The 25,184-nt window shown below is 35.2% G+C and overlaps 1 protein-coding gene and 1 non-coding gene across 6 annotated transcripts in view; both read right to left on the bottom strand.

Moving 5' to 3' along the window:
• Positions 1-264: 264 nt before the first annotated feature.
• LOC138694873 (probable 3',5'-cyclic phosphodiesterase pde-5) overlaps positions 265-25,184 on the bottom strand; it is a 453,748-nt gene continuing 428,828 nt past the window's right edge. For all 5 annotated transcript variants that reach the window (XM_069819021.1, XM_069819048.1, XM_069819030.1 and 2 more), the window contains one exon: positions 265-13,645. In XM_069819021.1, coding sequence (XP_069675122.1) covers positions 13,220-13,645 — 426 coding nt within the window. In that variant the 3' untranslated portion in view covers positions 265-13,219. The remainder of the gene's footprint in view (positions 13,646-25,184) is intronic.
• On the bottom strand, positions 11,140-11,212 carry TRNAD-GUC (transfer RNA aspartic acid (anticodon GUC)). The gene has a single exon. It is a non-coding gene; the product is annotated as a tRNA-Asp (tRNA).

Genomic DNA, 25,184 nt, shown 5'->3' with positions numbered 1-25,184 from the left:
ATGCAAGTGAAGCTAGTATGATCCATGTGCATCTAACTTGTACTCAAAGGAACCAAACGCAGGACTCTAATAATCACAAAGGACCATTATTCATGACATTATATTGTCGAACATGTCGACTTTATTTTATGGATAGTTTCTCCTCCCACCACTATGTAGCTAAGACGTAATCTTGCGACGGTAAATTATCATTTAATACTTTAATGTCATGGAAGGGTAAAAGGAAAGTCATTGTAGAAAATAAAAATAGAAAAATTCTCTCAATGGTAATTATACAAGACTAACATATATATTTAATAAATGTGAAGTATAATGGTTTGTGTGTGACATCCATGTTACTAAAAATATTCACAGTTAATGATGCAAAAACAAAAACAGAGTTGCTTGTATGGATCACAGTTGAGGTAGGATTTCTGTAAGTTTATTGAAGTATGAAACCACTTTGCTGTTAGTCATTTCCTGAACATAAATTATGTAAACATATAAATAAATAATACATTAATTCTACTTTAATTAAAAATCCACATTCAATGCTTCTCTGTTTATGATTTCATTTTAAAACTGAACACTTAATTTTTACCTTCTAATTATTAGATTCCTTAAAAGTTACAGCTTATTAAGGCTCAATGTGCCCCATTCCCCCCTATTTTATTTCCTACTTTGACTGTCAAAGGCTTCTGCGATCTCGGGAGACATAGCATTACAGAGACATTTATAGAGTCTCAATCGAGACGTTATATCGCAGAGAAATCTTTCTGGAAAGCTGTGAAATGGATAAGGCGGGGAACAGCTGACTAAAAATAAAATTTTACCTGCCCTCTGCAAAGTTTTAACTCACGGACATTAGACCGCAAACAACGACACAACTTTATTATTTCGGAATATGTATGATAAGACTTCCTTGTGTTAAATTCTAACGTACTTTGTTTACATGTTTCGACCTTTTATGGGTCATCCTCAGAACTGGTCGTTGTAGGTCTTGGCGCCTCTTGTTTTCTTTCCTGTGAGGGTGTGTTCGTGTGGTATAGTGTAGAGTCAAAGAGTGTGTGTATTCTGAAATTGAGTTGTATGTTGAGAATTTCGTTGGGGTGTGTTTTCGTGTGTTTGTATATTTCATACGGTTCTAGTGTGTTTAGTTTCTGGCTTTTTGGTTGGATGTGTAGTATTTCCATGTCTGTGTTGATGTCTCTGTGAGTGTGGTTAGCATTTGTGATGTGTTCTGCGTATGTGGAGGTGTTTTGTAATTTTGTTATGGCTGTGATGTGTTCTTTGTAACGTTTTTGAAATGATATGCCTGTCTGTCCTATGTAGAAGTTGTTGGAGGTGTTACATTTGAGTTTGTATACGCCTGTGTGGTTGTTTTGTTTGTTTGTGTTGTTTGTGTGTTGAGATGTTTTTGTAGAGTGTTATTTGTTCTTATGTTTTTTTGTGATTATGTTTTGTCTTACGTATTATGTTGTTTATTATGTTAGGGTGGTATGTTGAAATTAAATTACAACATCGAATACAGAACAAATAACACTCTACAAAAACATCTCAACACACAAACAACACAAACAAACAAATACAACCACACAGGCGTATACAAACTCAAATGTAACACCTGCAACAACTTCTACTTAGGACAGACAGGCAGATCATTTCAAAAACGTTACAAAGAACACATCACAGCCATAACAAAATTACAAAACACCTCCACATATGCAGAACACATAAAAAATGCGAACCATACCCACAGAGACATCAACACAAACATGGAAATACTACACATCCAACCAAAAAGCCAGAAACTAAACACACTAGAACAATATGAAATATACAGACACACGAAAACACACCCCAACGAAATTCTCAACACACAACTCAATTTCAGAACACACACTCTTTGACTCTACACTACACCACGAACACACCCTCACAGGAAACAAATAAGAGGCGCCAAGACCAACAACGACCAGTTCTGAGGATGACTCATAAAAGATCGAAACATGTAAACAAGGTACGTTAGAATTTAACACAAGAAAGTCTTATCATACATATTCCGAAGTAATACAGTGTTAAAAGTTGTGTAAACAAGAAGTATACTGTTATTATGTTAAAATAAAATTCGTTTTTTCTTACTTCCTTCACACATATTTAATTCTACCAGTTTCTACCATAGAAAAGAGAAACATTAAATTGGGATTTGACTACACATACATACACATATATAGTTAGAAGATACAGTATAAAATATACATAAAAATATACATCATGTTTGGTATCTACGTTATAATTTCTCTTTTAAGAATCACATCAATTTGCTTTACGTGTGGAATGAAAATGTCACACAGTTGCTTAAGAGCTTACATATCTGTATTAGCAATGTACGTAGCACAATTCATTACAATTATTATAATAAAATACGATGCCTTATGAAAGTTTAAATTGCCAAACAATTACGTAAAAACTGTGACAACAAGAACCAATCTTAGAAAGGATACGTTATATGTATGTCCCGCTAGTGCATTATCCTTTACTAAGAACATGCAGTTCTTGATAAAGGTGGTGAGCAACCAAACAGTGCAAGTATATTATCTGAATTTAAACAGGATATTACAGAAAATACTATTTTATTACTAACATATAAAGTAATAGACCTATATCTTGAAGACACTATGGTGGTTATCACTTGATACAGTGAACTGAAGTTCTAGCAAGCAAGTACGTGTTTAGTCCCGGGTATATCATATTGGACAAAGTTTTCTCGAACATATTTATTTTTCTCAGTGATAAAAATATTAATGTGAAAATAATTATTGACCCCTTGGGATTACATAGATGGAAGCTGTAAAACATTTCGTAGCTTATATAGAGTTGTTATTGGTTTGGTTTACCGACTTACAGCATGCGACCCGGCCGACGCTAGTCTATCGTCCGCCACCCACTCTGCTTCCCGATTTCCCTTCGCGTTGGACACGCCCATGCGTGTTGTGCAATTGTGCGATTGTTACGAGTTCAGTTTCGTGTGAGATATTGCATAGAATGGTTCGCTATTTGACACCAGAAGAAAGAATGTTTGTGTGTAAGACATGTTATAAGTAGGGCTGGGATTTTGATGACCTATGAATCATGAAAAAATTTTCTAAAAACAATGCATTTATGACCTAAAAATCTTTCAAAAATGCCCTTAAAATGCTCTAAAAATTGATCCTACATAATTGACTTAGTAAGAAAAGAGGCTTTGTACTACTTAATATTTAGAATAGTAATTAAATTAAATTCAAGTACCAACATTTAACTTTATTTAATTTTACATAATTTTTTCTAAGTAATAATAATAATAATAATAATAATAATAATAATAATAATAAAATAATAATAAAAATAATAATAATAATATAATAATAATAATAATAATAATAATAATAATAATAATAAATTCTGCCCGTACATATCCCGTAAGGGCAAGGGCTTCCTGTTGTCACAGTGCTCATAAGTAGACTCCTAAGGTGAGAGAGTCCTTGGGAGCTTGGTCATATTACTGATATTTCTTCGTTTCACTGTTCCTGGGTAGTACACTTTAATTAATTATTTTACCTGATGTAGTTTCCATGTAGTTCACCACAAGGCCACTCTTATCCGGAACTAGCAGTATAAAAGAGTCTATATTAAAGGGGTAGTTGGACTGATACATTATATGGGGTGTACTACGTTAAAATGACAATATTTATATAGAAAAACGATTCAAATATTATACAAAATAAATGGGTATTATTGGACAAAATTTGTAGAGAAAATATCAAAGGAAATAAACATTATTTTACATTAATAATTGGGATTTATGGTGAAAATTAAATGAAAATGCCTCAAAAATGACCAAATAAAACACAAAATGCCCTTATGAATTGAAACAGGCAAAAAAAATGCAGAAAATGCCCTAACAAATATGTCTTAAAACACTTAGTTTATCACATAACATATAAACACTAAAGCAGCTATGTTTCTGGTTTACTAGAAAAAAGATGCAATTTCATCAAAATCCTATCCCTAGTCATAAGCATGAATCGTCTCGCCGATACAGTACGGAGTTTATTACCGACGAGGCTGGGAGGACATAAGATAGTGAACAGATTTCAGAGCACGAGGTCAGTGTTAAGAAAAAAAAATCTCCATAGAAACAAACCAATTTTAACAGAGGATGGATTAAATAATATTGGCGCTATTTTCAAACGTTCGTCACAAAAATCGCTAAAAAAAATAGCTCTGCAGACTGGCGTGTCTGTCATCTGCAAGAAACACAAAACCTTATCTCTATACCACAGTGTATGCTTCAAAAAGTGGTGATCTACGCCTGCGAGTGAATTATTGCAATTAAATTTTAGACTCCATGGAAGGTGGCGTAATTGACACACTTTCATTAGGATAAGTTCATATTTCGAACATATGATCGTGTGAAGAATTTCACATGATAATTCCAAACGAGCACCATTACAGCTAATCACCCAGCTCATTGACGCTCAATTGACCTATGAGAATCTCATTAAACTGATAGTACATAGCATGGTGCTCTAAAATTAATACCCAATAATTTTTTTCTCTTACGTTCATTTGTTTATCCTACGTTAATTTTTTTACCATCATCTCTGCTTCGATAGCAAGCCTGTACTCATGCATATTCACTCCAAGAAAATATCAGCAATCGAGCGCTAACATCTAACTTTCTAACTCTTAACCTAAAACAGTAATTAATTATAACAATTGTACCATTAATTATTACAAATAAGAGTTGATGGAAAAAGAGTTAATAAAATTATTAGGCCTATAACTTTAAGCTTAATGTTAAAAACCTATACTCATGCATATGTGTATAACCTCAAATGTTTAGTTTTTTCTATAATTCATTTCTTTTATTCTTACCATCTCTGGTTCATTCAATTACGGTAGAGAAAACATGCATTCATAATGTTGCTATAACCTGAAATGTTCAGTTTTTTAAATTAAATTTTAGATATCCGTGTTGTTCTCCTTGCAATAAAGGTAATAAAATTGTGTGTTTTACGAAGATGAATGAGGTAAGCCACTGCCACGAACATCATGATTATATTATAAAAATTCCAATCAAAATGGTATCTTTCTCGCATCGGAATTATCTCACTGAATACAATTCGTACTTGATATTTTCTCTGTGATAATTTAATGGAGCTTCTAAACTCATGTATATGTTATCGTAAGATAATTTTTTCTCGACCTTTGGTATCGAAAAAAATATCATGACAACATACAGTACATCCTTTAAACTCAATTAAATTATCAAGAAACTATCAGCACTCGTATTATAAAAGATGATAGTGATTAAGTTATGATGTTCACGTGGTGATAATGATCATGCAATATTTTTAATCGGTTATATGATGACATTGTATCAACTATACGACATGAGACTCAGAATACGTCACGGATTAGGGCTACCTGAGATTTTCCTTACTGTCTGGGAAAATATCGGAAAAGCTCGATCAAGTAATAAATCCAAACTAAATTCGAACCTATGTTCGAGCGCAGCCTCGGATTGAGAGACCAGCTCCACGACGGTTGGTTGTGCGACGTTCATGTGATTGTGGTATTCTGTGTGGTGGTAATGAACGGGCAATGATATTCATGTGATACAGTCAGTGGTAGCGTTTCTGGCGCGTGTCCTTGAGTAAAAAGCAGCTGCCAGTGCAGCTTAGAACGGTACCACCCAACACGTCACGTCAGCAATGTGCCAATCACAGTTGCCAATCTTATTGTTCACTGTCTACGTCAAAGGCAAGACACTCGCACTTTGCGTTTCCGGGTTATGTCCTTGAGTACACTGTCCAGTCAGTGATATCTGTTGTCACTTCGGCTAAACAGATGTGACGTCAGCAATCTGCCAATCACAGTTGTCAGCTTTCTCGCTCACAGACTGTGGCAAAGATAAGATGCTCGCTCTCAACGTTCCCATTACTTATTTCACGCGCCAGAAACGGTGGCTTTGGTTATAATAATATTCATGCGATTATGTTGCTACGGTGATAATAATTATGTGATAATCATTTGATGCTAATACTCCCGTGATTATGTTCATGCTGTGATTTGAGCACAATATAAGATGTTCGTGTAGTTATATTGAATTTAATACGATGTTTATATTAGGATTAGGCCTATAACAGATCATATGGTTTTATTCATGTGGTATATACTGATAATATTCGTGTAATGATATTGATAAATATCATGTAATGATATTCATGTGCTGAAAAAATGTTCACATGATGGTGATATGATGAACATGTCGATATGGTGATAAGCTGGTGATGAATTTAGAAATAAAGCCTGTGCCTGGAATCTGTAGACCTATACTGTTTTCGCTGTAAGAAAAATCCTAATGTAAACATAAGCACGTTGCTGTCATACCCGTGATTGGCTCCCAGTCGAAACACTCACACGACGCAGGAAAATATAGTTCGTATTTGGAAACCACAATCTTGTATTATTTGAAAATAAAAAATTGAATTCTAGTTGTTAAATACAATGAAACATATAACTTCACTCATATGTAAAACGCTATGTAAAATAAAAGTTACTTTTATATTTTGTTATGTACTATGAACGCGGATGAATACCAACAGTAATACCGAGGTAGTCTGTTCTTGTAACAAGCTGGCGTCACTTGAGCTCGTAGTTGTTCACGTAAGCAAGTGGTACTGAAGTATGGCTTCTGCATCCTCGGTGTGTTTGGTTATTAAACATAAGAGTGGAAACTCTCTCAAAAGTGGAGAAAAACAAATAGTCTTAAATGTATATAATAAGTTAAGTGAGTTTTAATTACAATAATTATAAAGTAAATGTTTCCTAAGCAAACGAATGCATAGTAGTGAGGTTAGGTCTACTTGATGAGTAACGGGAAATGTTTAACATGAAACAGAATGTACAACAGTAGGCGGGAACATATACTGAGAATCTATGGCGCCAAACAGCGGCCAATGAAGCCTCACTTCAGTCACGTACTATTGCTTATATTAGGATTTTTCTTACAGCGGAAAGATTATAGGTGGCGCATTTGAGCGGAGATAGATGTGAATGAGCGGAGCCAAACGCACTGTGCGTGTTGCGGGCTGCATCGGTGCGCGGCCGCTAAGGGGTAAGATGCGCGCGGCAGAAGGTGACCTCATTGGCCCAGCCACTTCCACTCATCACTTGCGCAGAGGACTCGTTTCGTCGCCTAGCTCTACACATTCCAGACATGGAAAATAATGAAATCAGGCTGGAAGTCACAGAACTGCTAGGGAAGAAACCTGTCCCAATGCCTTATTTATTTATTGAAGATTCAATTTAGTCCCAGTGCCGTATTTATTTACTGAAGATTCAATTTAGACTATTTATCGGATCTTAAACCTAAGATCTTCGGTATTATGATTAAGAAATACTTTTACAGACTTTGGAGCTGAGGAAAAAAAATGTCATATGTGTATATTTACGGAAATGCTGGGCGTATGAATTTTAATCGAAAGGCTACATTGAACGCTAAAGTTTCGAGGTACAGTTCAACAACTTGTTGACACAACCGACTTGTCCCTACATTGAAGCAAGTAGAGAATATTTTGGTTATTTATTATGAATTCTGAGTAGAGAAACAACAAACTGAAAGATTCATTACATTACTCACGTGTTATTGTAAATGTATGCTGTCAGCGTGGAGTAAAAATGACATCTGTGTTTCGTCGTTGGATGTAATCTTTCCATTTTATTTATAGCTCATAAACCAGTAATTGAATCAGGAATTTGCAAAAGGGACTAAGTCCAAAAAAGTAAATTTTAAGAAAACAACAAAAAAAAACTTTTTGTATGGATTTGGATGTATAACAGTCCAAACATGTTGATACACAATTTAAATGTGTATATTCTATAGGATTTGGTTCCTTTTAATGCTGAAATCCAAGAAGAGTGTATGGAGAGCCAGAAACGGGTATAAACTCAATTTGCAAAAAATATGGACTTGGTTCCTTTTGCAAATTTCTGATTCAATTCTCAGACATATGTATATAACTTTTTTGTTTAGGTGTGGAAAACTGAGCCCAAAGTTTGTACAAGTATTTCTGAATCACACTGTATACATAATAAATTAATAGTTACCGTTTTGCTCCATGATGCAACAATAAAACAATTTTTTTATAACAGACAGAAATAGATATTCGTACAGATGGTTCACGTTCACTTCATATTAAACTTGCGTTTGTATTGAGAAAGACTAGAAAGCTGTTACCCTCCAAGATTGATCCCAGTGACAACAGTAAGTTGTAATACAAAGCACAATGGAAAATAATAAAATGACTAGTACAATAATACTTAACCTGACACTCTGGGAATACGTACAGAACATTTTTCTAAATCCTGTTAAAATTTTCAAATTAAAACCTACGTTTTGTACTTAAAGAATATATTTGCAAAAATCGATATTACAAAAATTATTTATGAGTCAATTGCAAGAGGTAATTTTGAAGTAAAGCAAAAATAAATCTGGAAACAACATCAAAAACTACCAATGAAGCCTTATAAAACTATATAACATATGTAATAATTTCATATCGTCACTATCAGATGTATAACATTACAAATAACTTATTACGTCCTTTGTAATGGTCAACACGGCTATCTTTTTCTATAAAACGAAGTTGAATTTGATTTCCAAACTTTTGCTATCTGCAGTCATACCTCTTAAAATATTTCATTATTTTTATTCATGAATTCCTTTCAATACTTCCCTGAGAGTCATGTTATACCACATCTCAATGCTCTGTGAATGAAATTTCTTTGTTTTCTGAACATTATTTCTTGTAACAACTGAAGAAAAGAAAATAATAATAGGTACGTGTGACAACATGTGAATTGCATTGTTTTTGTAAGCGATATTTTGGACGAGTATGCCAATAAACTACGTTGGCCTGTAAGTTATGTTTTAATTCTTCATTCACAGGACACAGAACTAACACAGTTTGAATTAATGAGATTTAAACTGAAACACTAACAGTAACCATAAATATGGTAAAATTCATTACAGAGACATATTACTTACAAGAAATAAACATAAATCCCATAACCTACAGAATTATTTCATATTTATTGTGTAAATAATATAGGAATTTTTACAAATTTGAGAGCCAAATACCTGTTATTTATTTTATACATTTTGGAAGATCATAAAACTATTTTTGTACATTAGCATTATTAACAATTCTTGTTAACAAAGAATGGCCTGCATTATTGTTCAAGGACTGGAAGAAATGCATTCAAGTAGAAGAGGGCTACTTTGAAAAAGATGATGTAAACGTTAACGTAGAATAATGAACATCTGTGAAAAAAAAAAAAAAATCAGTCTCAGTTTTTCTTGATTAACCCTCGTAGTTACAGTTACACGATTGATATTGTGTTTATGTAAAAATGTTACCAAAGTATTTTGGTTAACTCTCTTAGGACCATATCGTGTAATATCTCTGTAGTGTTCTTAGCTACAAAGAATTCAATCCCATTTCTGAATTAAAATTCAATCAATCAATCAATCAATCAATCAATCAATCAATCAATCAATCAATCAATCAATCAATCAATCAATCAATCAATCAAAGTACCAATAAAAAGCAATAGATGTAATTCGGTCAATTAATTTAATCTTGTGTCATGTTTGAGAATGATGGGAGATAAATTAGAGGATTTGGAAATTGTAAATAATGTTTGGAAGTTTGGCTATAGAAATGCAGTCATCCTGTTTTCATAAGGCAAGTCGTCGCTGTTATTTGTAGTTCCAAATATGAATATATTACTAATTTGCTGTGTTGCTTCAGAATAATTAGCACCTATAACGCGAATTCTAAATGAGGCAATAGAGCAAGTGGACATTTCAAATACTCGGGGTGTACTATAAGCAGTAACATGAGCTGCTGCCAGGAAGTCAGGAGGAGGATAGCAATGGCCAAGGAATATTTTAATAGTAAAAGGAGCATCTTCTGCGGACCTCTGGAAAAAGAACTAAGGAAGAGACTAGTGAAGTGCTTTGTATGGAGTGTGGCATTGTATGGGGGCAGAAACATGGACATTCGACGAAGTGAAGAGAAGCGAATAGAAGCATTTGAAATGTGGATATGGAGAAGAATGGAACATGTGAAGTGGACAGACAGAATAAGAAATGCAGCTGTGTTGGAAAGAGTAGGTGAAGAAAGAATGATGCTGAAACTGATCAGGAAGAGGAAAAGGAATTGGTTGGATCACTGGCTGAGAAGAAACTGTCTACTGAAGGATGCACTGAAAGGAATGGTGAACAGGAGAAGAGCTCGGGGAAGAAGAAGGTATCAGATGATAGACGACATTAAGATATATAGATCATATGAGGAAACAAAGAGGAAGGCAGAAAATAGGAAAGATTAGAGAAAGCTGAGTTTGCAGTGAAAGACCTGCCCTTGGGCAGAGCACTAAATGAATGGAGTATCAGAATTATGAAAGTTCATGCATATTAGGAAAATATAGGCCTACAATTTTAATACTTAACCATGGTTAGAACGATGATAATGCTAATATTGAAAAAAATTATGAGTACAATGATATGGGAAAATGTACTACTGTAACTAACTGTATATAGCAGATCATAAAAATGTAGGTATTTGGCTCATAAATTCGCATGTTAGTAAGTAAATTTAAAACTTTTGCTCAGCTTAATATTGTGTACTGATTCAGTTACGTATAATTAATGGTCCTCATATCCTTCGTCATGGGTTGAAGTCCCGCTTCGTTTCAATATTCATCTCAAGTTATTTGCTGAATATTAAGTAACTGCTTGTCAGAAGAAATTACTCCGTCGGCCTTTAATATTAGTCGGTAGTCACATATGATAGTCTTCTTCTACTACACAATCCACTATCCGTTGAATTTGACTGCTGCGACATTAGTAGAAGCACGTTTGGTTGTATTAGGTTACAGTAACCGTCAGATAGAAAAGCGACTCAGTTTAGATGCTTCTGCGCATATGTTGTCACATGTTGGCTGAGGAACTTGTCTGAAGATCAGGATATATTAAAGATTTTATTAATTTGTCCTACAGAATAATATCTGTAATATTGACAATTGATATTTGAGGAGAAAAATTCGCTCCGGCGCCGGGGATCGAACCCGGGTCCTTGGTTCGACGTACCAAGCGCTCTGACCACTGAGCTACGCCGAATTCAATCCACAGCACCGGATCGAACCCCTCTCCTTCAGTGTTTCCCTTTGTGGCATGACTCCAAGTTAGGCATATACGTTGACGTTTTATGTCCAAGTCAACTGCCACTCAACTGAGTGACTTGTTTGGCTGGGATTCCGCAGTTAAGTGGACAGTAATCTGTACAGAAATATGCACTATGAGAATATATTAAAGATTTTATTAATTTGTTCTACAGAATAATATCTGTAATATTGACAATTAATATTGACAATTAATCCCGACCAAACAGTCACTCAGTTGAGTGCGTCCCTTGTATAATGGCAGTTGACTTATACATAAAACGTCAACGTATATGCCTAACTTGGAGTCATGCCACAAAGGGAACCACTGAAGGAGGAGAGTTCGATCCGGCGCTGTGGATAGAATTTGGCGTAGCTCAGTGGTCAGAGCGCTTGGTACGTAGAACCAAGGACTCGGGTTCGATCCCCGGCGCCGGAGCGAATTTTTCTCCTCAAATATTGAAGATCAGGAGTTGCGCTCGGGCGTGGGTTCGATTCCCGCTTGGACAGATTACCTGGTTGGGTTTTTCCCGAGGTTTTCCAAACCGTAAGGCGAATTTCAGGTAATCTATGACGAATTCTTGGCTTCATCTTGCCAAATATCATCTCGCTATCCACCAATCCATCGATGTTTGGCCTAAATAACCGAGTAGTTGATATAACTTCGTTAAATAACCAACTAAAAATATATACTGCTCCTAATTGTTGATTATGGTAGCCGCAGCTGTTAAGGCATGTAGCTCTGACGTTTCGGGAAGACTACAATCAAGTTCTAATCCGGCCTAGTGCATGAACGTTTGTCCTTATTTTTTTATTTTAGTAGGTTATTTTACGACGCTTTATCAACAGCTTAGGTTATTTAGCGTCTGAATGAGATGAAGGTGATAATGGCGGTGAAATGAGTCCGGGGTCTAGCACCGAAACTTACCCAGCATTTGCTCATCTTGGGTTGAGGGAAAACCCCGGAAAAAACCTCAACCAGGTAACTTGCCCCGACCGGGAATCGAACCCGGGCCACCTGGTTTCGCGGCCAGACGCGCTGACCATTACTCCACAGGTGTGGGCTCGTTTGTCCTATTTAATGTGATTTTTTAATTGGTTATTTCACGACGCTTTATCAACATCTTAGGTTATTTAGCGTCTGAATGAGATGAAGGTGATAATGGCGGTGAAATGAGCATTTGCTCATATTGAGTTGAGGGAAAACCCCGGAAAAAACCTCAACTATGTAACTTGTCCCAACCGGGAATCGAACCCGGGCTACCTGGTTCCGCGGCCAGACGCGCTAGCCGTTAGTTACTCCACAAGTGTGAACATTTTTAATGTGATGTATTGTGTTGTTTTAGGTGGGGTTAGCATCATGTGCTTTATTTTTCTAATATTTGTCCAATAAATAAAAAACTACTGTAGATGGCCAGGGTTCACATCTGACTGTCGAACCACTGATAAGGAAGATGATACTATTTCTTAATTGTGTTAAATTAATTTATGTATTTTTTGTTGCACTAAACAACGTAAAAAATATGGAAATTTCCATAGAAAAGCTACAGAAATGTCATAAAATATTTTTACACGTACAGTATAGCAGATGTTAGTTACTTCAACGAAATCATTAATTTGCGAGATCGGGTCACTGTGCATGCGCAGAAGATTTCTGAATCGGGTCGCCTTTGCAACTGACGGTCACTATAGGTTAAGATTATTTACATTGGCGGATACATTCTTACAAAGTAAAAAGCACTATTCTAGTATTTTAGCACGGCAATTTTCACAGTTCCATTTCAGTACATCCAACTGCTCTCACATTCTGCGCAATGCATTAACGACTTCTTCAAGTCTACCGACTAATACTAAAGGTGTTCCTAATTTTAAACTTATCGTCTGAATTCTTCTACAACTTGTTCGCGTTAAAAACACTTCGTAAAGTACAAATTGTACCAGTCAACCAGATCACAGAAAACGTATCTTAGACGCTGCCCACTTTCGAATTACTGTGTAACTCCAAATCGAGTTCTTCGTCTGTCAGTTGCTGTATGAGAACTGATACGTCAACGTCCTCTTCAGTTGCTTCACTCTGTTCAAGTCTTGTTTCTACAGAAGTCTTTTCCTCTCTTGCAGTTTCTTGGTTCTGATCACTCTCTTTTAACTTACAGTCCTCCGCAGGAGTTTCAGTCTGTTCCTTCACAAGTTTTTCTGATGTTTCCAGCACTTTATCCAGGAATGACAAAGCGTCCACTCCATCTCCTTCCTTTTGTTGTTTCTTTATTTCCTCGTCTATGTTCCTCCATTGTTCCAGATTCGCCTGACATTGGTCAAGCATTGGTTTTGTTTCGGGGATCAGTTTATATAGAAGGCTGTAGCACGGAATACAAATTCCAGTCAAAAATCCAACCTGCAAATCAATTAAAGGAAATATATATTTAACATAACATACAATTTTTATAAGAAACGTAAAAAAAATTATATTACAGTTACATGAACACTAATAAATATAATATAAATATTAAAAAATTATTAAAAGTCAGACATGTTTCGGAGATGCTTCTCCATCCTCAGTGACTTTACCACGACGGCTGGTTCAGGTGATCGAACCGCGTTGTTGCTTGGCTTTGGTCAGTCTCCTTTAAGCCAAGCAACAATGCGGTTCGAAACATGTCTGACTTTTACTAATTTTTTAATAATTATATTATATTTATTAGTGTTCATATAACTGTAATATATAATTTTTTACGTTTCTTATCAAATCTATGAACACTGTATAATTGGCCCAACATGTGTGGTTTATCTTTGAATATACAATTTTTACGTTACCTAAATCAGGGATGTCAATGTCAAAGCGCCTATACTGCGTGCTCTCAAGAATCCGCACAGCATTTCCTTAAGAACGATGTTTGTACTTTATCTTGCTAAAAAGTGAACCTTGTTGGATTTGTATTGCTTGTAGTATGAGCACGCAATACAGGCGCTTTGACGTCCCTGATCTAAATGATCTCCATAACTATTTAAAGTGTAGATATGTCAATCTTCTAGTTTATAAAATTATGTCCTTTGATCATTAATAAAACTAGACTCTTTTACTCTTTCAAATTTTGTATAGTCATATAAATTACCGCCATTTCTAGTTTTAACTTGCCTTACTCTGATCGTTTTCAGGAAAAGGTGAGCAATAACCGAAGTTTAAGATAGGATTTTTCCACTTTCACATTCCTTTCTACATTTATGGGAGATAATGGTTAAATATGGTGAAAAACGAGTAAATTTTCAATTTTTTACCTTTAAAATACTATTTCATATGTAACAAAATAATACATTACATAAAATTTAACGCCCATTTATGACACTGTCGGCTGCAGTAACGCCATTTTTAAACCACAGAGTTTTTAATCGGTTATTTTACGATACTTTATTAATTATTATAGTCATCTTGCATCTGAACGAGATGAAGATGATAATGCTAGCGAAATGAGTCCAGGGTCCAGCGCCGAAAGTTACCCAGCATTTGCTCTTAGTGAGTTGAGGGAAAATCCCGGGAAAAACCTCAACAAAATAATTGTCCCAACCAGGATTTGAACCCGGGCCCATTCGTTTCACGGTCAGACGTGCTAACTGTTACTGTACAGCGGTAGACCATAGGGTTTTACACTACACTAAAATTTGATTTCAATTTCCAGTAAATTTAATTATTTTCAATTTGTTTCCCTCTAAAATACTCTGTCATATGTGACAAATACATTATATAAAATGTTACAAGCATTTTTAATTTATGGCCCCGTTAGCTCCTATAACACCATTTTTAAAGCTGTGATGCACAGGGTTTTTAAATGGCGTAAACTTTGATTGCAATTTTCCGTAGGACAACTCTTTAATTTTTTGCTTCATTTCATACAGAAAATTATAGGCCTATGTCTTCGAAATTAATAATGCTACATGCATGATATTTGGTACAGAAATTCTAGAGACTATTAGGAAATGTTTCCCTATAATAGACTGCTTTTATTTTGTTGGATTTGAAAAATATGTCTCCATGGTATAGAAAATATAAATAAAAAACATAAAAGAAATATTAATGATTGAATTATTCATCAAGAACTACTCAACAAACATAAAGGGATTAAAAAAATCAAATATATTAAAAACTTTAACATTGCAACATAACATAGGCTATGATTGGAAATAATCATTACCATAACTACGAATTATAGAAACTAAAATAGATAAACCTAAAGCACCTTCACAAACAGAAAATGTTAAAAAAATTATTTATATAAAAGTACCTCTAAAATTCATTCTTCAAATATAATTGAAGAGTGTGACCTCAAAACTCGCTCAGTCCATTTGGCCATTTTTATGAATTATACATTTATATTGAGACTAGTAAAGTGCTTTGCGTAGAGTGTAGCATTGTATGGGGCAAAAACATGGACATTACGACGAAATGAAGAGAAGCGTCTAAAATCATTTGAAATGAGGATATGGAGAAGAATGGAGCGTGTGCAATGTACAGACAGAATAAGAAATGAAGCTGTTTTGGAAAGAGTGTTTGAAGAAAAAATGATGCTGAAACTGATCAGGAAGAGAAAAAGGAATTGGTTGGGGCACTGGCTGAGAAGAAACTGTCTATTGAAGGATGCACTGGAAGGAATGGTGAACGGGAGAAGAGTTCGGGGCAGAAGAAGATACCGTATCAAAATAATAGACTACATTAATATATATGGCTCATATGCGGAGACTAAGAGGAAGGCAGAAAATAGGAAAGACTGGAGAATACTGGGTTTGCAGTGAAAGACCTGCCCTCGGGCAGAACACTATGAATGAATGAGGGGAACATTTATATGATTGTGTTTGAGATCTCTATCATTATGTTTTAACTTGTTTCCTTCCAAAACAAAGCCAAGGCTTGTCTAAAACTTTGCGCTATTGTGCATGTCGCTTAAAAACTAGTTTAGTCCGTAGATCGGTGGATAAAAAACTAGCCCAGTGCTTTCATAAAAGTGGACTTAACCCGTTTTGGTTATCTTAAAATTTTGAAAGCCAAATCAAAATTATGCTGCAGACATTTTAAAGAACGTGCTTTTAGGAGTAAAATGTCGCATAGATGTTCAATTTATCTTTAAAAGTGGCTGAGACATAGTAATTTTAGTGAATTACTGTAAGTACAGTCTTAGAAAAATGTTTTTTTTTTCGCGCATATACTTTGTAAGTCCCTGAAAGGAGGCAGTGTGCATAATCAGACATACAACAAAACTAATTTTATTATCTCAACTAATCCTTTTCTTGTGAACCAGGTCGCACGTGCTCTGATCATGCGCATTGCCTCCTTTTTGGGACTTCTGTGCGACGAAACTTTTCTCTAAGATTGTACGCTGGTTTCTTAACTAATCTAGAATTTAAGTTGTTGCAACAATGATATCTCTACACACAAAAATGAAAACTGAGCATCTATTAAGAAAAAAATTCAAATTTAACCATCCTCTCCCCTTAAAGACATCTGACATTGCACAGTAGTGTAATATATATACTGTATATACATACATACATACATATTAACACCACTGAAAGCCAATATTCAAGATAGGGACTACAGAACGTAGAACGTAATTATGTGTAATTATTCCACAAACATGAAATCTACATATAATGCAATACAAATAATAATAATAATAATAATAATAATAATAATAATAATAATTCAATGTCTGAACATACGGTGTCTGGAGTAATATGTAGCGCGCCAGCCCATGGAGGATCAAGGCCATCCAGCTGACAGTTGGCCTCACATCCACATGCCTCAGGAAAGGTGAACGATCATCTAACCAGTACGGAGTAACGTATGGTTGGCACAATGATCCACCCTGCCATTACAGATGGCGTACAAAACCGAGTTATGCTACTCATTGTAGATCCCCACTTCTTTCACTGGCAGAAATTTCATGAATAAATTTCAGTGCTCATCCCGTAACGCTGATCAAAGGCATGATGCCTTAGACCACGCCATTACGTCACGGGACTTTGTGTGTGTACTTTTTTATTGTTGTCTAGTCTTTACTGTTACTCGGAAATCACTTATCAATAAAATAAATAATTCCTAAACTACACTTCACAATAACTAAATGACAACATTCAAAGCAGTACTCAAGCTACATTAGCATAACTCATAACTAAGGCCGAAATTTTCAGGGCCAATAGACTTTCATTTTATATTTTTTTACAACTAAAAAGGTTTTATTAGATTTGTTAATGTTTAAGAACAATATTTAGGATCTGAAATTTACTTTTAGGTATTTTAATTAGATACTAAATTAGTTATTTATTTTACACTTTACTTATTATTAAACTACATGTCAAAACTTTTACAACTGGGGAGGAAATCAAAACGACGAACTCCAAATTATGTCTACAAAGTAGTTTAAAAATACTTACTGTTTTAGGCATGCCTGGCAAAATATTACTCTTCCGTCCGTATAGTAATTTTTGATCGGCGGCAATCCACCTTCACAATTAGTCAATTGGGCAATGCCAACAGATTTATTTATCCATAATGCCGAAACAACGTGCACAGTAGTAAAAAAGACGGGGAAATAAAAATAAAAGAAATCATGCAACAACGAATTCCGCTGCACCATTGCTATAATTATAGTTGCCGCGATCAATTTGTTTTCAACCGACATTAGGGAAACCGGTTTGTTTGTATCTAGCTATTTATTTCGATTGTTTTCGGCGTTCTTTGACGTTGTCCACTCCAAAAGACAGTGTTGTCAACTTGGCGACTTAACAGTTTTCGGCGACATATATAAGACAAATATACTAAGTGAAAATGACCTCAGGGCATTTTGTGTCAAGTGTTCAGATTTTTTGATAGAAGGTTCACAACAAATATGCAAACGTTTTCCATTTCAGGAAACCCCACTGAAGAACATTAATTTACTAACACCATCGCAAAAAGATCACCATCAATTGCACCTCTTGCATCACTTTTAACAAGCCTAATACACCATTCTGAAATGAACGACATCGATAGACAGTGGTTACAGTTAAGCAATGAAACATTTGATATGGAAGCTGATATTGATGTATATGTATTTTGGAAAATGGTTAGCAAAATGAGACGAGGAGATGGTGCTGTGATGTATCCGTTAATGTCACGTCTAGTGAGAAGCATTCTGTCTTTACCACATTCAGCAGTGGAAAGAACATTTGCAACAATAAATCTCATGAAGACTAAACAAAAAAACAGATTGGAAACAAAAATGATTGTGGAACTGATGAACTCTAGAAAAGACGTGAGAAACTTATGTTATCAGATACAGCCAACTAAATATTTACCTAAAATGAAATTAGCAATGTATGGCTTCAAGAAAGATATTGGAGAAAAAATGGGAGTATAGGCCTAAGGGTACAGTGCATCAGTTATTCATAGATTTCAAAAAGGCGTATGACTCGGTTAAGAGAGAAGTTTTATATGATATTCTTATTGAATTTGGTATTCCCAAGAAACTTGTTCGATTAATTAAAATGTGTCTTAGTGAAACATACAGCAGAGTCCGTATAGGCCAGTTTCTATCTGATGCTTTTTCAATTCACTGTGGGCTGAAGCAGGGAGATGCATTGTCACCTCTGCTTTTTAACTTTGCTCTAGAATATGCCATTAGGAAAGTTCAGGATAACACTGAGGGTTTGGAATTGAACGAGTTACATCAGCTTCTTGTCTATGCGGATGACGTGAATATGTTAGGAGAAAATCCACAAACGATTAGGGAAAACACGGAAATTCTACTTGAAGCAAGTAAAGTGATAGGGTTGGAAGTAAATCCCGAAAAGACTAAGTATATGATTATGTCTCGTGACCAGAATATTGTACGAAATGGAAATATAAAAATTGGAGATTTATCCTTCGAAGAGGTGGAAAAATTCAAATATCTTGGAGCAACAGTAACAAATATAAATGACACTCGGGAGGAAATTAAACGCAGAATAAATATGGGAAATGCATGTTATTATTCGGTTGAGAAGCTTTTGTCATCTAGTGTGCTGTCAAAAAATCTGAAAGTTAGAATTTATAAAAGAGTTATATTACCGGTTGTTCTATATGGTTGTGAAGCTTGGACTCTCACTTTGAGAGAGGAACAGAGATTAAGGGTGTTTGAGAATAAGGTTCTTAGGAAAATATCTGGGGCTAAGAGGGATGAAGTTACAAGAGAATGGAGAAAGTTACATTAAATCCAGACGTTTGAGATGGGCAGGGCATGTAGCACGTATGGGCGAATCCAGAAATGCATATAGAGTGTTAGTTGGGAGGCCGGAGGGAAAAAGACCTTTAGGGAGGCCGAGACGTAGATGGGAAGATAATATTAAAATGGATTTGAGGGAGGTGGGATATGATGGTAGAGACTGGATTAATCTTGCTCAGGATAGGGATCAATGGCGGGCTTATGTGAGGGCGGCAATGAACCTCCGGGTTCCTTAACAGCCAATAAGTATAAGTATAGCTTCAAGAATGAAATTGAGTTAAAAGATACTACCTGTGAATACGCTTAAAGAAAACAAATATATGTATACATATTTATGAAGTGTTAGATGTATATAATTATTCGATAGTGGAAAAATGATTTTCATGCATATTTTAAATATTTCATAATTATATGAGTATAATACTTTGTATCAACATTAGAGTGGAACATTAGAGTGATTATGTTAATAAGAACATATTTTTAAGTTATTGCATATTAAATTTATTGTGACTAATACTTCGAAACCTGTAGAATTTTTTTCTCTGTGTCATATTTTAGTGCCGGAATTATGTTGGAGGTTGCGGTATGCAATTAAAGTTAGGGTAAGGTTATTTTTATTACTATTATTATTATTAATGGAATAGTACATGTTAACGAGATCTGCAGATAATTTTTATTGCACTAAAGAAATCTACAGAAAATATCGTCTGTTCTCAAAGAAAATTTTCATTTATGGTTGGCAACACTGGTCAGTTGTAGTTGAAAGTTTTATTACGTCCTCAAATTAAATTTGCGTCCCGTGAATGCAAGAGACGAGCACTAGTTAATCTAATTGCTCTAGTTTTAAGTATACAACCTACTGTTTCGTCTACGAGTGAAGTTATGTTACAAGAAATAATGCAATGAGTGAAGTAATATAATGTGTGTAAGAAATACGGTGCATAATATTAACACTTTCACAGTATTTATACGGGTACAATATTTTCAACACCTTCTATATACGTCTATTCACCACTATCTCATACAACTCGCTGGCACGAACAGTAAACACCTCTTTATCAGCTTAGTATTCACTCATAGATCACAAAGGCAAGAGGGAGAAGGAATGGTGAATCACATTCTTTCCGGACGCAGATTTAACTTGGGCGCGTAGTACTATGTAAGCTATAGGGCTGTAACTATCAAAACTCCGTTGTAGGAGGTTATTAAACCTTACCGCTGTGCTGAAGGCGGAGTCTGGAGTTTCTCTCCATTAATCTGAACCATTATCTCTACAGATTGACAAGTCATCTGACGCATCACTCCCATCAGTACGCGCTACTATTGGCTGACAATTAGGAAGGAGGAGGTGAATAGTATGTTGTGCCACTCTTTAAGATTGACGCATGCGCAGACCAACGGAGTTTTGTAAATTGTTCCCCTATAACAAACTTATGTAGGTGATAGAACGCAATCCACTGAACAAAGTATATCCACTGAACAAAGTATAACAACATTTTCTGATATCTCGCATTTTTATTCTGATATACAGTAATAAAACAATGATTTTGGGAAGGATAATGGCCACTGAGCAATCATCGATGGAACCTTTCGGAAGAAGTGACAACTGTTGAACGCGCAGGAAGCCGACGAAATATTGCGAAAAAGTCCTTTATTAAATGGAAACACTCGTGATACACTTCACCTTTTCTTAAATTAAATGACTATCATAAAGACCGTAACCCGGTTTTTCTTAAGGGAACCAGGTACTGATCAGGGGTCAAAAATTCGATTTTTTTATTTTGTGTTTAAAAAAGTACAAAACTTGCTCTTTAAAACAATGTAAATATTATGGGGATATTTCTGCAGATAAGCCCTTTAAATAGCCTCTTTAAATTTGTCGCTGCATGTAATTCATACATCTTTTTTTTTTAAATGCAGTTTTCCATAAATTGACATTTTTCATACTTAAGTGCATTTTTCTCTGAAACTACTGAATAAATTTACATGAAATTTTTATAGTGTTTTCTGCAGCCTGTGTTCTACATAGTAGACCTACGGGTTTAACAATATCACACACATAATACGAGAAAAAATATATGCATTGAAAAAAATTGCAAAACATGTTAAACAAAATAATTTCTTTTATCTGTTTCACTAGAGGTGAAATATTTAACTAAATTTTGCTTTAGAATTTACAATATACATTATTAGATAACTAAAAAAAAAATACAAGTTGTATGAGTGAAGAGTGTAGCAAGTAATATGCACCTGAAGAATGAGGTACATTTAGCAAAGTGGGAAAAGGTTATACGTTAGGGTCTTTCTTTTGCACTTGGATACGAATCTAATTAGTTGTCTTTTATACCACTGAATTCAGAATAATTGATTGTATAAGCATGGAAATTTTTATTCCAATCTGATCACTAAAAGCCTAGAAATATTGAATTAATCTTTTGTACTGAAATTTTTAAGCGCACACGCATCACTACTCAGTCCCCTTAAGGGGGGGGGGAACTTCCAATTATAAATGCTTTATTTTCAGCTAAACCTGACATTGAACCTACAGTTTAACGGAAAGTATGAACACAGTCTAGTATATACAGTCACGAAGTTCAATACGTAGTAAATGTGCATCCATAGATAGTTGCTAACCACTAGGATCGCTAATATCGCCCCATTAGAGACAATGCGAAATACAGTACCGGCACAGTCTATTGTTCCTAGCACCCTCACAACTCAAGCTTCTGTATATACTAGACTGTGGTATGAAGAAGCAACAGCAAATCAACTGGCAAAAAGAAATCCATCAAACTATTTATTTCGCCATTAAGGAAATGCCTGTTGCTGCATCAAAAAAAATTCGTCTTCGGTATAAAAAATAAAATGTTGTTGTTGTTTTCTAATGCCAGGCGTTTGGCAATAAAGTCATTTGACCTCTTGCACTCCAATATTTTTCAAAGATATTATCATGACTAGCCACTGAAGCACAGATTTTGAGGTGTTCCGAATCCATTTCTTGGTTTGAGTTGCACAATGGGCAGTTAGGGGACTGATATATTCCAATTCTATGCAGGTGTTTGGCCAAACAATCATGGCCTGTTGCCAATCTAAATGCAGCTACAGACGATTTTCGTGGTAAATCGGGAATTAACTGTGGATTTTGATGCAGAGAGTTCCATTTTTTCCCTTGGGAAATAAAATAAAAAATGATTTAAATACAAAAATATAGGTAGAATTGATATTTTGTAATGGAAATTATTTTTAAGTCAGTTTCTTTCTCTGACTAACCCTCAAAAAGTGCAGCTTATGACAAACATGCAGACTAAAAAGCTAGAGCATGCAATGCACTCACGTCACACGAGTCGCCAGGCCATGGTCAACAGCGACACGTCTTTCTAGATATGATGGTACACTCAGCAGGGCATTCAAACATGGCCACATGCCAACAGCATGCCAGTACAACATGCATTTTAGAAAATGTGTCATTTCTTTGCACTTTATAATAATTAGAGTTAGTTTCAGGAAGCAATAAGCATACGTTTAAGCAAGCCATGAATGTTTCTCCCCAGGGTAATAAAATTCTTCTTAGTTCGTAATGTAATAAATTTCAGCATATTTTTAATTTCACAGTAATTTGTTAAATTTTTCAAATACATTTTCTCACAGCCTTTAATAATTATTATGATTACACATAACGAAATTGACATAACTTATGAAAAATAAACTGGACATTATTTTAATGTAACAATTCAGGTGTACGCATATTACTGCAATGACATGTAGTTTTTTTACTCATTTAACGACGTTATATCAACTACTGGGCTATTAGCGTCGATGGAATTTGTGATCGCGAGATGGTATTTGCAGAGATGAGGCCGAGAATTCGCCATAAATTACCTGACATTCGCCTTACGATTGGGGAAAACATCGAAAAAAAAAAAGACAACCAGTAATCAGTCTAAGCGGGATTCCAACCCGCGCCCGAGCGCAACTCTGGATCAGCAGGCAAATGCGCTTTCGCTATGGCATGTAATAGGTCTACATTTACGAATGGGACGGCGCCAAAAGGGGGGCTTTCAGTGGACTAGTGCAGATCAAAAGTTATTTCAGGTCCGCTTTTCATAAGAATAACTAGCATTCAGTAAATAGTTACTTCACACTTCGAACCTAATTTACTAATAACCACTTTCAATTATTATCGTTCTAATTACCTCGCAACTTTTCTCAGCAAGGATTTCACATCTTCTTTTATAGCCATCCATAAGCTAATAGCTAAGCAATCATTTTAAATTAGGAACATTAATACTAACTGATACAATTATGTTTGCCGATGACCATGTCATATGCGCAAAATCTATAGATTAATTATAAAAGAGCACATTAATGCTCAATAAAAAAATTGTGGGGAAAATATGATTCAGAAATCTCAACAGAAAAAAAATCTATAGTATTTTATAGAAAACATTTAATTAGGTCAAAATTGTATTACATTATTACATTACAGAACAGGTACAGTTTTGATTACTTGGAATGTCAGATACCATCTTTAAACAGGGAAAAATGATCTGAAGCAAAGAGTTTATAAATTTCGAAGCATGCTTGTAACTGCTAAAAGAACAAAACTAGAAAAGAAACAATGATTAAGTTTTAGAAACTCATGGCAGTTCCGATAATATCATATCAAAGAAAAAAACTGAGTCATGAACAGGACAGACAGAAGATAAATATAGACTGCAGAAATGATATTCCTCAGATATGTTTTTTTATTTTTTTATTTTATTTTTTATTTATTTTTAAGGTGGTTATTTAACGACGCTGTATCAACTACGAGGTTATTTAGCGTCGATGAGATTGGTGATAGCGAGATGGTATTTGGCGACATGAGGTCGAGGATTCGTCATAGATTACCTGGCATTCACCTTACGTTGGGGAAAACCTCGGAAAAAGCCCAACCAGGTGATCAGCCCAAGCGGGGATCGAACCCGCGCCCGAGCGCAACTTCAGACCGGTAGGCAAGCGCCTTAACCGACTGAGCCACGCCGGTGGTGATATGTTTTTTATTTGGTTTATTTTACGACGCTTTATCAACTACTATAGTCATTTAGCGTCTGAGTGAGATGAAGATAATAATGCCTGCGAAATGAGTGCAGGGTCCATCGCCGAAAGTTATCCAGCATTTGCTTTTAATAGGTTAAGAGAAAACTCCGGAAAAACCTCAACCAGGTAACTTGTCCCAACCGGAATTTGAACCCGGGCCCGCTCATTTCACAGTCGGATGTGCTAACCGTTACTCCACAGCGGTGAACTCAGAAACATTGTTGGCCATATTCTCAAAGTTCACAACATTTTAAGCGAGTACTGCACATATTTAATTTTAAATTATAAGATTCAAAACAATAAATGAAATGATATTAACACTTTTAAGATTGGAATTCTTCAGAATTGACAAGAGAAGTATAGCGTGGCAGAGATACTGGGCGTCCCAGAAGAAGAATAAAGGATGCATTTTGATAGCGAAACAGACCAACAAGTCTGTCATGCAGAAGGAAAAGAAAATGATGATGATAAACTATCAGATGTCCATGTTTTAATTTGTTAGATAGTTCAATTTCGCTTCAGTTACTTAATATTTAGGTCTATTTCACTTGAGGGTAGTGCGCAAATGGAGAAGGAATCGTATACTAATCAGTAAAATTAAAACAAACTCCATGGTGCTACAAT

Source organism: Periplaneta americana, chromosome 1 (genome assembly GCF_040183065.1).
Source record: "Periplaneta americana isolate PAMFEO1 chromosome 1, P.americana_PAMFEO1_priV1, whole genome shotgun sequence".
Taxonomy (NCBI): Eukaryota; Metazoa; Arthropoda; class Insecta; order Blattodea; family Blattidae; genus Periplaneta; species Periplaneta americana.
This window is presented reverse-complemented; position numbering and strand designations above follow the sequence as displayed.